The sequence below is a fragment of the Oreochromis niloticus genome, linkage group LG7 (genome assembly GCF_001858045.2).
Source record: "Oreochromis niloticus isolate F11D_XX linkage group LG7, O_niloticus_UMD_NMBU, whole genome shotgun sequence".
NCBI lineage: Eukaryota > Metazoa > Chordata > Actinopteri > Cichliformes > Cichlidae > Oreochromis > Oreochromis niloticus.
This window is the reverse complement of record NC_031972.2, coordinates 45418933-45434192: the sequence shown is the minus strand read 5'-3', so window position 1 is coordinate 45434192 and position 15260 is coordinate 45418933. Positions and strand designations below refer to the sequence as shown.

General features: G+C 38.3%; 1 protein-coding gene across 1 annotated transcript; it reads right to left on the bottom strand.

Annotated features, from left to right (window-relative positions):
- Positions 1–240: 240 nt before the first annotated feature.
- Positions 241–13990, bottom strand: LOC100691082 (dispanin subfamily A member 2b-like). The gene is made up of 3 exons (XM_003443847.5): positions 13632–13990; positions 12675–12796; positions 241–592 (listed from the first exon to the last, which is right to left on the bottom strand). The coding sequence occupies exons 1-3, from the start codon at positions 13854–13856 to the stop codon at positions 517–519; spliced, it is 423 nt and encodes a 140-aa protein (XP_003443895.2). The 5' UTR covers positions 13857–13990; the 3' UTR covers positions 241–516.
- Positions 13991–15260: the final 1270 nt, after the last annotated feature.

Sequence of the window (15260 nt, the reverse complement as noted above, 5' to 3'; positions counted from 1 at the left end):
TATTTTATTTTTCACTAAAGAGGGGTTCAGTGAATGCGCATATGAAGCTGGTGGGGTTCGGTCTCTCCAACAAGGTTAAGAACCACTGTTCTAATGTCTGGTCCAAGGACACTTCGTAGCTGCACATGAATGAAACACTGTCAGTTCATTCTCTGACACGGAATAAACACAACTTTGTCTCTTTGCCCACTCTTGGTATATAAAATTTGTTGGGAAAAAAAGACAAAAAAACCAAACATGTAAAACAATAATATTGAGGGACCTTTATTGAAATATGAAGCTTTTCAGTTCTCAATGATTTGCTGACAGGATATAAGTATCAAATAACAAAGTCTGAAAATAAAACTTATCAGTAAAGAAATAGAGAAGACTTCCATCGAAGATTTATGTCAAATGTCTTCTTTTCCACATGATGCAATTAAAAAGTTCTAGAAGGTTGCAAAATTTATTTTAAGCAGAAAACACAAACTTGACCTCACCACAGCAGGAGGAGACTCTAAAATGATTATAAAGTAATTAATATCGATAGTTGTAATTGTAACTGTTACTGTAACTGTGATAGGAAGCTGCTTTAGCTGCAATAACACCGAATGTAATAAAGAAAATCAGGAACCCAGTGGTAACTATGATTGTGGCAACAATGTTGAAACTTTGAGCAGTGGAGCCATAACGTCGTGCACCATCCACATCTCCAACCATCTTCCTGTCTCTGGCCTGGAAGGATGAAAGTATTTTATACACTTTAAAAACTGGAGTCCAACACATGTTCAATTCCAGAGAGTCTCAGAACATCAAATATAATCCTCTAATAGGCCCCAGAAAATATCAAGATTCTTGTTTGCAAGCACTGATTTTTGTAATTTTACAAAATGCAAAAGAGGGTAGCTTATATAGTACACTCAGCCACTTTAATATCATCTGATATCTTCTGTGTTGTTTTTGCTACTTTTAGTATGACATTTGTTCTATTTATTGGTTGATTAAATTGAGATGGTTAATTTGATGAAGCCAGAATATTATATTCCTCTTCCATCTTTTATGTTTTTCTTTTCTTATCTGATTCTCACTTTTAAGATTTTATCACACTGAGCTCTGCCCAGTATCATATTCAGTTTTTTTTACATAATGTTCTGTTAAATTTTATTTAGATTATTTTTTTCCAGGCTGTATTTAAGGTTTTGGCTTCCGTAACGCATCCATTTCCCAAAATTTTGGATAAGCATCCTATCGTATCTCATCATTTTATCTTATTACATACAGAGAGTACGTAAAAGATGTGATTTCTAACAAAGTAAAATGTGTCACAATAAACTCACCTTGATGGAATAAATGAGAGCTGCAAGTCCAAGGCAACAAGGATTTAAGTAGACAAAGCAGCAGAGCGACCAGATGATATGGTCTTTGGGGGACTCAGTGATGACTTGTTGCCCTGCGGTGATGTTCACAGCAGTGTGCTGGACCACTCCAGGCTGACCAGGGAGTCCATCGTAACTCATGCCCTGCAATGGCACGGCTTCAGTCGGGTAACCTTGAGGATGCATCACTCAAACTGTTCTCAGCTCAGCTGCAATTTAGAGAGAAGAAAGGTGTGAACAAGAACAAGAGAGTCACCACAAGTTGTGGCTTCTTAAAGCTTTTTTTGGGGGGGGGGCAGGAAGCCCATGAAAACCTGACCTGCAAGAGTGTGATTCATCACTACAAAAAAGTGAGACAATAACGGTGTATCAAACTGTCACATCTAAATATGAACCTGCAAAGAAAGCACTACCAGTCACGAAACCTTTTATATTAATAGCACTGCCAGTTATAGTTTGAGAAATAACCTTTATTGACTGGATTTGAATTTGTGACATTGTGTTCATGAGATGATGAATCCGTCTTTGCTTAATATTCAAATTTGAAGAGGGTAAATACGTTTTTACAGGACTGTGCTTGCACTTTCTTTCCTGCTGTTACAAATTTTGCTTAAATCGTCACCTCTGCGTAACAGAAGACATGAGGAAATATCTGCACACAAGCTAGAATAAAAGTTGATGGAATACATTTCCCCTTTAGCGTCATACCAGCAGTCAAACATGGTGGTGATATTATGATGGTCTATGGCTGTTTTGCTGCTTCAGGACCTGGATGACTTGCTGTTATTGATGCAACCATGAATTCTTCTCTCTGCTTGAAAATTCTGAAGAAAAAGGTTCAGTCCGTCCGTGCCCTGAAGCTTAGCCTCACTTAATGATCCAAAACACACAAGAAAGTTCACTTCTGAATGGCTCAAAAAAAAAGAAAGGAAAAACAAACAAAATCAAGGTTCTTGCTGCTAACAAGTTATTCACTGGGGCCAGGTAGCTTTTCCCTTGATAAATGAAACCATCCTTTAAAAACTGCATCATAAGGAACAGCCAGCCTGAGACTCACACATGCAGGTACAAGGGTTTGAGGGAGACAGAAAGAAGGAGAGAGCGAGGGGAATGAGAGAAAGAAAAAAGGATGAGAGATACAAGCAGTTATTCTGAATCATCAAGATAACAACTCAAAAAGAATAATGGACAAGATGAGAGACCAACCTCAGTGTGAAGGTTTATTGTTTTTTTCTCAAATGTTATTGTGACTCAAATAGTTGACATGCAGAGATATCATAACAAGTAAAAACTTAAAGATAATGAAACACAACAGACAGGTGAAGTTTGACAGCAGAGTATCAATTTGTGTGTGTGTGTTTTCATATATCGTTAGCTTCATAGCATAATTGCCTAAGTCACTTTGACCAGACAATGACTTAGGCACTTATGCTATGAAGCTAACGATATGTGTGTTAAATAGGTAACTGAAACCAGAGTGGTAAAGGGCACAAATTTAAAAGAAAACAGCTCCAACAATGCAAAGATGTCAGTAGCCTAATAGTACTATCACAGTATGGCAAAGCAAATAATAAATAAATGAAGAGTTAGTGTAGAACACAATAGGTGATTTAGGCCTCAGTCACACGAGAGTAAAAATAGGACGACCACCAACTGGTCACCCGCAGGCTGAGTCTGGTGGGAGGCAACCTGTCTCTGTCAGACTCAGAATGAAAACAACTACTCTTAAACAGGTCAGGGTCTGCAATTAATTGCCACATCATTTATAAATGCAAATGAATTGCCGACTCTTGCAATCAGTTGAATCAGTCAGTCCCATTGTGTAGCAAATTGTGACAGACACAAATTGGAGACACTAAGCTTTTTGGCAGTAAATTTTAATTTTAATATATATATGAGTCATACAAATACACACACACACACACAACAAAAAAACATGCGATGCTGGGGAAAGACAGTTAATTCTCACCCAAAACCACACAACCACAGCAAATGCTTCCTGGAACAGTAGGTCCCAAAAGCATGGGACCTACTGTTCCAGGAAGCAAGAATAGCATGTTAACAATGCATGGCTTTTCTGGAAATATTAAAACAAATGAAATCAAATTCAAGCTGTTTAGCTGTGTTAAAAGCAAGAATTAAGATTTATAAAAGATTGTGGCTTTAGGAATGGTAGCATATTTACCCACTATATGCCCCAGTGCAGCAGTGATACGAAGAGGAAAGAATGCAGCCAGAGCTCAATACTCCAACAAAATTATATTGCTTGTAAAAAATGTGCAAAAGTGCAATGTGTCGATGTTTAGTCACACTGAAGCCATTTTTTTTCTCAATAGTCTTTAAATAAATTAGTACTAGTTAGCTTCTTGTAGTTTACCACAATATGCTTGCGACAGGAGAATGATGGAACTGACCACATTTCGACACTTTTCACACACTTTATTCTGGTTGTCATTCACACAGTGGCTGCGGCTTTCAAGCTCGCAGCCACACACTCACAACAACAAAAAATTTAAATCACAATTCTGCTTTTAAAATTACTTGTAAAAAAACAAAAAGTATAAATAGTGTATTTGTAAAACTGGGGGGATTTAAATTGATCGAAAATACATTTCCACCAAAGGTTTAAAACATTGTCATTGTTCCTCAGCATTGAAGGAATCCAGTCAGAATAATCAGAGTAAACACTGTCAAAGTACAACTGGGATGTGGATGAAAGCAGCTACAGTATGCAGAGTATGCAGCATGTGCCTCAGTATTTACAGTTTAGATCAGGGGTGTCAAACTCATTTTACATGGTAGGCCACATACAGCCCACTTTGCTCTTAAGTGGGTCAAACCAGTGAAACTCCCCTTTCAGAAAATGAAAAACTGAAACTTTTCTTTCATTTAATTGTTTATTGATTAATTAATTTGTATATATGATTATCCATAAGTCTGTGAAGGTTCTCAGTCATCCAGGTCATCGTAGTCAAAGGAGTTTGCAAAGAAAAGCGTCTGGACTTCTTTAAGTTGCTTGAAGACGTTTCACCTCTCATCCGAGAAGCTTCTTCAGTTCTAAGGTCAAAAGGCCGAGAGTCCCAGATTTAAACCCAGTGGGAGCTTCCCCCCCAAAGAGGGACAAAGGACCCCCTGATGATCCTCTAATCACATGAGCCAAGGTGTGAAAGCGGGTGGGGGTCCCAATCAGCCAGGGTTTCGGGTGAGCTCATTGTGAAACCTGGCCCCACCTTATCATGCGATTTCCTGAGGTCAGATGGCCCAGGATGTGAGTGGGCGTTAAGGCGTCTGGGGAGGGAACTCAAAACTGGATTATAGATGGCAGACAGTTGGTGTCGTAAACCACCGCCTCTGTTCAAAGATGGTCGCTCACAGTGGACATAGATGGCCTCTTTCAAACCATCTGTCCTCTCTGTCCAAAATGTGAACATTGGCATCCTCGAAAGAGTGTCCTTTATCCTTAAGATGCAGGTGGACTGCTGAGTCTTGTCCCGTGGAGGTGGCTCTTCTCTTCTCGCCCTTCTCTTTGATTATCCATAAGGTTTAGAGTTTAAAAGTACAGTTAAGTCCAAAATGTATTGTAGCGTCTCTCCGTCAGAAGACAGAGACGATTGGTATTCCGGTTACCGGTGTTTATTAAGAATAGTAACACAGGCTACTGTGGGCCGTAGCCAACGCCAAAACAACGGAAAAAACGCGCTCTCCAGAATCAAAACAAACCCCCAACTCGCGCTCCTTTTTTCCGCAAACACCCACAACAACATTCTCTAACACCCGCCCCCCCCAAACACTCTCAGCCAACCACACACATGCTCTCCTCCAGACTCTGCCATTGGTAGCTGATCTGATGACAGGCCATTTGGCCTCTAGTCTACTACACAATCAAGGACACTCAGTAAATCACCATGCTGCTGGTGTGGTCCAACTATGCCATAAGTGAGTAGAAATTCTGAACACAAAGCACTGATAACACAACAGTCAGCTAACTTGTAACCTAGTCCGTTACAGTATGCTTGTGTTTGTTTGTGGTGAGCAGCAGATCAAAGAGTTATGAGTTATGAGTTATAAATGGCATGCAACACCTTCAATATGTTCTTATTTATAAATAGCAGGTTACCTGTTACTTTGTGGTCACCTTTAAAAATGCACTCATAAAGTAATATGTGTGTTTATATAATATATGATACATGTCGTGCTTTCGTGCATAATAGTCACTACAGAGGGCAGCTATTAAAAAACGGTTCTCTTGTATATGCATGCGTTTTGTTGTTATAGTTGCATATCAGCTAACACAGTGTTGCTTGTGCATCTTCCCATACACTGCTTCCTTTTGGTCAGTCATGGGAAGTGCAGTTTATTTCACTCAAAACCAAGATGGTGGCAGGAAGTCAGAAATGCTGAACATCTATGGAGTCTTGTAAATTCTTTTACAGGATTTTCTTGCAGGCAGAAAAAAATATGCTAGCATCAAGTAACATCTAAAGATTCATATTATTGTAAAAAGTTCAAATCTGATCTCCAGGACTTTGTTTTAGTGTAAATCAATTGATATTTGTTAATAGATAAAACATTTTTTTTGCATATTTGCATATTATCTTCGTGAGTTAGAGTCTTAATATTTTGCATAGTTCAAAGTTCATGAATAAAGGAATAGGAATAAGATAGGAAGAACTACAGGATACTGGAGCATATACCATCTGAGTCAATTGAGAATTCCAGGCTCATGAAAGCTACTAAAAAAACAAAATGAAAGAGGATTATTCATGATTATTCAGTGCTAGCAGCAGTGGCGGTGGAGGAGCTGTGAGTGGAGAGGTGGAAGACGGTGCTGGGGGGGGGGGTATCACATGGCACATTGTAATACTTTTTAATCAGTGCAAAAATACAGAATCTAGCTCTTGACTGATGAGCTAGGGGCTTTTCTCAAAAATCTATATATATACAAAACTATTAACTGTGTTTATTTAGTTGATTTCACTAGATTTATGTAAGTGCAATAATCCTTACTTTTAAATATAATAAATGCAGTGTTACACCTGGCACACCTGGCACTGAACACTAAGAAAACCAAAGAGCTCATTGTTGACTTCAGGAGACACAGCACTGACTTAGCCCCCCTTTACATCAACGGTTCCTTGGTGTCCTCATCTCTGCTGACATCTCCTGGACAGACAACATCTCAGCGGTCGTCAAGAATGCCCAACAGCGGCTGCACTTCCTGAGAGTCCTCAGGAAGTACAAGCTGAACTCCAACCTGCTGCTGAGCATCTACCGCTCGTCCACTGAGAGCCTGCTAACCTACTGCATCACAGTATGGTACGGCAGCTGCACTAAGGCGGACAGAGTGAGGCTTCAGAGTGTGGTCAAGACAGCACAAAAGATCATCAGCTGCCCTCTCCCCTCCCTGATGGACATTTACTCCTCCCGCTGCCTCAGCAGAGCAGCAAACATCATCAAGGACAGCTCCCACCCTGGCTTCAACATGTTCAGCCTGCTGCGCTACAGGTGCATCAGCACAAAAACCCACAGACTCAAAAACAGTTTCTTCCCTAAAGCCATAACCACCCTGAACTCACACATGTACCGGTAACACAGCCCCCCCCCCCCCCACTTCCTCTATGAACCACCACTGTGATTCTATGTGCAATAACCCAACTGTATATACACAACACTATTTATTACATATTACTTTTTTAAAACCGGCTTGTATATTTGTACATTTTATACATATATATATATTTTTTTCCCTCTGCTAATACTGTTCATATGTATATAGTGCTGCAGAACTGTGCCCCCCCCCTCCCAGCATGTTTGCACTGATTCTATTCAAATTCACATTTAAAAACTTTAACTGACCTTTTTTAACAGTACACATCACAAACTCAGGATATAAAACTCATCGCATACAAGGGCTTGAAGAATCAGGGCCCTCATAGACCTCATAGTACCGCATCACCGTATCACAGCACTTTGTTCTCAGACGACAGACTTAATTTCTAAAGTATTTAAAAGTAGAAAGGGAGACAGAATTTCTTGTCCAAAACTGATCCCATTTTGGATTCAGGAGATAGACATCGTTCTACTGAATTCTCCTTTATTTAGACTGCAATAGGTCTTGCTTGCTGTGCACTGATTGTTTCCTCTTCACTCACTCATTTCATGTGTTTATACACCACTCTGCATTTAATCATTATTTATTGTAAATCTCTGGCTATTGTTAATCTCCCCAACGGGTCAAGGCAGATGGCCACCACCTCCCTGAGCCTGGTTCTGCCAGAGGTTTCTTCCTGTTAAAATATATTTTTTCCTCCCCACTTTCACCAAAGTACTTTCTCAAAGTGGGCCGTATGATTGTTGGGGTTTTCTGTCTATTATTGTATAGTCTAGACCTTACAATATAAAGTGCCTTGAGAAAACTGCTGTATTCATTTGGCCCAATATAAATAATAAAAACAATTTTTTAAACACTGCAAACCTTAATTACTTCTTTTGTTTGTCTGTTTTACCCAAACATGTGCCACATGTGTCGGTGTCCACTAGGTGTCAGTGAAAAACTACGTTAAGAAATTAGTTGTTTTGATTTCAAAAGATGCACAATGGACATTCGTATTAAATGCAGCATAGCGACCTAAAGGTGTCACCTTTGACAGAAAAAATATTTTTTAAATTAGTTAACTGTCTCAGGTAGCCAGAAAGGTCTAACTATTATAGCTAAGCCCCACATGATTGTCATTTAGCAATTAAAAAAAAATGAAAGTATTTTTTTTTCTCCCAATCATTATTTTGGTATATTTGAGAACATTGAATGTAATAATGTCGAAATAGTTTTCCATGTGAGCACTGTTGGACACTGACAATAAAAACACGTTTCTAGGTATTTTGCAAACATCACAACTGCAGATTATTTCTTTGGATTTCAGTTGCAGGACCACACCTCCATTCAGGTTCCTTCTGGTTCTTTGTCAATATATGACGCCTCTTTTACTACAAGCAGCACATTATCTGTTATCTCATCAGGGAGTCAATGGAATGTGTGTTTAAAACTTGACAATTGTACTGGATTAAGAAGTTTTAAATTATCTCAACAGTGTTGTGCTGCGTCCCCAGTTTTATGTGGAAGTAAGTAGAGATGGACCGGTCCGATACTGACGTAAATTACTGGATCGGATATCGGCGAGAAATAAAAAATGTAATCCGATCCATTAAATATCAAAAAAGCACCTCACAAAACTTGCGACAAGGCGTAACTCGGCTCATAACCGTAGCACGTCGGAGCAGTATGCATCACGTGATAGAGCGGCTGTGTGTATTTGGAGCCTCGCTACCAAACCAGCATTTCATCTCCGAGGAAGTTATCCCAGAGAGAAGTAAAGCAAGTGTGTAAGTTCATCTCTGAATGTTTGTAAAGCATTCCCACGTTAAGCTTAACAACCGATATATGGAGCGACTGCCTCTTCTTGCTGCTACTTCAATCATGAAACTGATCAATGATCAGCTGATCTGCTTTTCTGTCGCGAGTCCATCTCTCTTCTTTGTTTTTGGCCCACTTTGCACCAGAAAGAGGAAACCAGCGGCTGAACAACAGCAGCACGTTTAAGCTTGATAAGCTGTTGTTAGAATTTATTTAATATTACTTTCTACACCAGGATCCTTTTCTACGTAGCTGACGGCTGGTAACTGTGCAGGGGCGGATCTAGCAAAGTTATGCCAGGGGGGCCGATAGGGCATTAACAGGGAAAAGGGGGCACAAAAATGTACTTTTCTTTCTTATTCTCATTTAAAATGTCTAGCTTTTAATAAATAATTATCTGAATCTTACACCCAAAGTTTTAATCTGATGTAAAATGTATAGAAGTCCATTACTGTATATAGTAACTGTTAACTCTAATATACCCTAGTAAGCTATAGTACTTTTTCCTTTGGGAAGATACCATCTGTGCAGTCTGGAATTCTGTTGAAGAAAGATGTTGAATCTATTTAATTATTCTTGAAAAATAATTTATTTCTGTGCATTTTTTTTTCACACTGCATCAAATTAAAGTTGATTACGTCGATTAAGCATCATGAGGTGGAGGGTGGGGGGTGGTTCCCTATTTTTTTTTGCTGGGAGTTTGCAACCCTATTAGTTAGGTTGCTTAATATTTCTGCTAAGTACTCTTTAAAATACCAGAATAGGGAGAATGGTGCAGGTTTAAGTTTATTAGATTGATCAGTATTGGTGAACTATGAAATATTTTGGGTGCAGTGTATTTTTTACATAGAAGTATAACAGAATAGCTTTAGTGTTGTTGTTTAATTAAACTTGAGTATGAACTTGCAGCAAGATATTAAAAAAAACAGTTTTATTGATTGAAAAACACACTATATCGGATTCATATCGGTATCGGCAGATATCCAAATTTATGATATCGGTATCGGACATAAAAAAGTGGTATCGTGCCATCTCTAGAAGTAATCAGTTTTTGGAGTAACGGATTATATGTACCAGCATTACGTATTTAAAATATACAAATATGAGTAACTGTATTTCATTATAATTACCGTTTAAATAGGTGATTATTAGAATACAGTTACTTTGTTGAAATAAATGGATTACACAACAGTCATTTCCTGTTTCATATGTTTCGGCTATCCCCTCTCTAATTTTGGTAATTAAACGCATTACAACCCAAACAAAACACATAATAAGAGGCTCTAATGTAAGCGTCCTGTTAATGTTGGTAGCTTCAGTTACACAATGGACCCGGAGCCAGCACAACAGAGCCAGCAGTCCACGAGCAGGAATGCATTTCTTACTTGGAAATTCCAACACCACTTCACATTTAAAGAAGAAAGGGATGGGTGAAATCTGACCGTTCAATGCAAACTCTGTTTACCAGCAACCAAGCTGCTCTCAGCGTCAAAAGACTCCACCTCCAACCTAAAGAAACATCTGGAAATAAGTTATTTTACAAAAACTAACATTAGTCTACTCTAACTCCCTTGTGGCTTGTGGGGTGGCTGTAGCTCAGGAGGTAGAGCAGGTAACCTACTAATCCACCAACTGAAGGTTAGCATGTCAAGTATCATTGGGCAAGATACCAACCCCAAGTTGCTCTCCGATGCATCCATCGGATTGTGTATGTGTATGAATGTAGCACTCAGTTTAGAGAAAGTGATTGGGGGAAAGTGGCATGTTGCATATTGAGAGTAGAAAAGCGCTAGATAAGAGTCAGTCCATTTACCGTTTGTTTTAGTTGTGGTAGCTACCTCCCACTTCAGTATCTTTTATGTACTATTGCTGTGTGATTTATTACTATTACTGAAGGCTACTCACCACCAAGCTAACATCTTATCTTATGTTAACATCATATGTTAACTTATGTTAGCATAAGTCCTTGCTCCTCTACAGTAAATATATTGTCTATTCAGGGAGATTTGGGCTTAACAGCCAATTGGTGAAGAAAAACAAACAAGAATTTGCAGGATGTGATTGCTACATTCATGTAATTTTCAACATCATGACAATATAGTGAGATTTCCAAAGCATTCAGAACACGTTACTCACATTGAGTAACTTAACGGAATACGTGGCAAACTACATTTTGGGGCATGTATTCTGTAATCTGTAATGTAACCTATCCCCCAGTCATGTCTGTTTCGTTTGTAATAACTTAGAAGTTTAAAATAAAATAAAATAAAATAACAAAGATCAATCAAGAGGATTCATTATGGATCATTATGGCAACTTGGAAAATTAAATCCGTTGGGCATTTTTTTCTTGGCCTTCAGGCAATAATTCTGATTCCTACAGTGTGGAACAGGACAGGAAAAAAAAAATCCCATATGACTCATAATTCTGTTTATCTCTTACAACATTTAACAACATTTTCACTATACTCAGATCTCTCTGCTAACATATTTATCAGATGTATATCTAATCCTTACTAGCAGATAGGGTAAATCTCTGTTTTAGCACTCTGACCATTTTCAACACATATTTACACATAAGGCTGGGTGTCAAGTCCTTTTATTCCCTCAGCTGTGATGCAAGGCACAGCCACCAGGACTTCAATCTCTCTTTACTCCATGTTACAGGACAAAGGTGGAGCGTTTGAGTGTTTTTGTGATCTCAGAGAGGAGATCACAATGTTCCTGCTCAACAGCAGGTAAAAAAAAGAAGAAATACTGAACAACAGCTCCACAGTCAATGTCTATTTTCTAAACGATATATTCAAATATCTGAAAAGAGAATGTTTTTGGTCAATGAGGTGGATTTGCTCAGCCCATGAAGGTGAAGGACACCAAGTTCACAAGCTACTCAAACTTGCTGACATGCTGTCATTTGTAGCCACGGACCAGGAGCTGCAAAGTTTGGGACTGATGTTAATGTACATCATTCCCCTGATCAAAGTGGCAGTCGTGCTCAGTGTGTTTGGATCAACATACACATGTGACTAAGGCTTTTCACACATACTCACAGCACAGCACAAAAAATGTATAAATAACTTCTCCCACTAATGTCAACAGGGTAAGTGTGTCCTAGTTCAATTACTGGATGTGTAACAAACCATGCAAAACAAATTTATGCACTGATGACTTTGATATGACTGAATCATTAATATTGTGGACTTTGTCATCGGATGTGAGCAAAACAATTTCTTTTCTACTATTTTTTTTACTACTACTTCATATTCTGTTTGCTTAGAACTCATTTCTTGTTTATGCACTTATTCTTGTGCATGATTCAGATGTGATCAACTTTAAAACCGAAACAATGAGTAAATATTACTTTTCTTATTTTGGTTTGAAGTTTATCATTACCTGTTGCTTACCGGCTGCTTCTAATGTCTGGCCCAAGGACACTTCGTAGCTGCACATGAATGAAACACTGTCAGTTCATTCTCTGACACGAAATACACACAACTTTGTCTCTTTGCCCACTCTTGGTATATAAAATTTGTTGGAAAAAAAAGACAAAAAACAAACAAACATGTAAAACAGTAATATTGAGGGACCTTTATTGAAATATGAAGCTTTTCAGTTCTCAATGATTTGCTGACAGGATATAAGTATCAAATAACAAAGTCTGAAAATAAAACTTATCAGTAAAGAAATAGAGAAGACTTCCATCGAAGATTTATGTCAAATGTCTTCTTTTCCACATGATGCGATTAAAAAGTTCTAGAAGATTGCAAAATTTATTTTAAGCAGAAAAACACAAATGTGACCTCATCACAGCAGGAGGAGACTCTAAAATGATTATAAAGTAATTAATATCGATAGTTGTAATTGTAACTGTTACTGTAACTGTGATAGGAAGCTGCTTTAGCAATGAATACAATAATGGTAATCAGGATTGCAGTGGTAACTATGACTGTGGCAACAATGTTGAGATTGCGAGCAGTGGAGCCATAATGTCGTGCACCATCCATATCTCCAACCATCTTCCTGTCTCTGGCCTGGAAGGATGAAAGTATTTTATACACTTTAAAAACTGGAGTCCAACACATGTTCAATTCCAGAGAGACTCAGAATGTCAGATTTTAAACATAATCCTTTCATAGTCCCAGAAAATATTAAGATTCTTGTTTGCAAGCACTGATTTTTTTAAATTTACAAAATGCAAAAGACGGTAGCTTATATAGTTTTACAGTTACAGTGAATCAGCTGTTCTGTGTTTATAGTTTATTTCGTCCTGTACTGTCTCAGCAAAGCCACTTCATTGCACTGTCCACTACACTCTCTTACACTCAGACATTTTAATGTCATCTGATGTCTTCTGTGTTGTTTTTACTACTTTTGGTAAGACAATTGTTTGATTTATTGCTTAAATAAATTCAGGTGGTTAATTTCATGAAGACAGAATATTAATTTCCTTTTGTTGTTTTTTATTGCATGTTTTTGGTTTTTTCACTTTATTTTAAGATTTTAAGATTTTATCATACTGAGCTCTTTCCTGTATCATATTCATTTTTTTCATGTAATGGTCTATTAAATTTTATTTAGATTTTTTTTGTACTTTGTATGCATATTTTTTTATACTCTTATTTCATTTAACTGAACTCCTTTCTTTTGTGTAATTTTAACCTTTTATCATATTGCATGTTATTTTATTGAAAACATATATATTTGTTTTTGTTTAAATATTTTTTTATTCCAGGTTGTCTTTAAGGTTTTGGCTTCTGTAACACATCAATTTCCCAAAATTTTGGATAACTTTATCTTCTCTCACATAGAGCAAGCACATAAAAGATGTGGTTTTTAACAAAGTAAAATGTGTCACAATAAACTCACCTTGATGGAATAAATGAGAGCTGCAAGTCCAAAGCAACAAGGATTTGCGTAGACAAGGGAAAAAAGCGACCAGATGATATAGTCTTTGGGGCGCTCAGTGATGACTTGTTGCCCTGCGGTGATGTTCACAGCAGTGTGCTGGACCACTCCAGGCTGACCAGGGAGTCCACCATAATTCGCACCCTGTAATGGCACGGCTTCAGTCGGGTAACCTTGAGGATGCATCGCTCAAACTGTTCTCAGCTCAGCTGCAATTTAGAGAGCAGAAAGGTGTGAACAAGAACAAGAGAGTCACCACAAGTTGTGGCTTTTAAAGCTTTTGGGGGGGTTGGAGCAGGAAGCCCATGAAAACCTGACCTACAAGATTCATCACTACAAAATAAAGTACGATACAAAGAATGTATCAAACTGTCACATCTAAATATGAACCTGCAAAGAAAGCGCTGCCAGTCACGAAACATTTTACATTAATAGCACTGCCAGTTATAGTTGGAGAAATAACCTTTATTGCCTGGATTAAAATTTTATTTTGACATTGTGTTCCTGATATGATGAAACTATCTTTCCTTAGTATTGCAATTTGAAGGGGTAAATAAGTTTTCACAGCACTGTACTTGGACTTTCTTTCCTGCTGTTACAAAATTTGCTTAAATCATCAGCTTTGCACAACAGATGGAAGACATGAGGAAATATTTGCATGGACGCCAAAATAAGAGTTGATGGAATTCTCTAAATTGGTTCTTTAACACTGGACATTAGCAAGGAAAGAAATAATGCCATTTCATATTCCAAAGCAAAACAAACGATTAAGAAAAAACCAAGTGCAAAGCTCATGTAAATGCAGAGCTTTGCTGCATTCAAATGGTGGGAGTGAATTCAAGGTTTCTGTTTGCATTGGTTATGTTCTGAGTAGTGCTGGACTTCTTAAAGATTATAATTAAATAATTGCTGATGTATGACGTGACACTCACATTTTCAGCAAACTGGAGGTCAGGCCTCCAGGAGGACATTGTAAGGAACAACCAGCCTGACACTCACACATGCAGGTAAAAGAGCTTGAGGGAGACAGCAGCATCAGTTCTTCCAGCTGGTGACAATATGTGTCTGGGTAGCAAAAGACTTGACCGTAGATAACAGCATGGAAATGGAGATCTCTCTAAAAATCATAACAGTGTTTTCAGCACCACGTTACTATTGAAGAGACTGGAAGGTGGCTGGAGATCTGGAGGGTGTGTTATGTATTATTGAAAAATGCAAAACTGTCATGTCCGTAGGAGCAGTCGTGCAGGAGAGTGTTTCTGGATGGCTCTTCAGCTACGCCCTCAGCCATCACAGACAATCACAGGAGTACTACTTCAGCCAGCGCGGTCTGCTGCTACACGCTAGTCCATTCAGTCACTCTTAGTGGTAACTAGGCTCACCTATGGTCTGTATCTGCTTTAGTCTTTTGGCTCATGTTAATTCTGCTATAGTTTGCTGCTGAATTTGTGTTGAGTCTGCTTTTGGCAACAGTATTCGTGAGAACCTCAGTTCATGACACAAACAGCACAGGAAAAAGATGTACTGTGTTAAACCCAGCATCACTTCTCTCCACAGTAGCAGATGGTGAACCACATGATTTTATAGCAG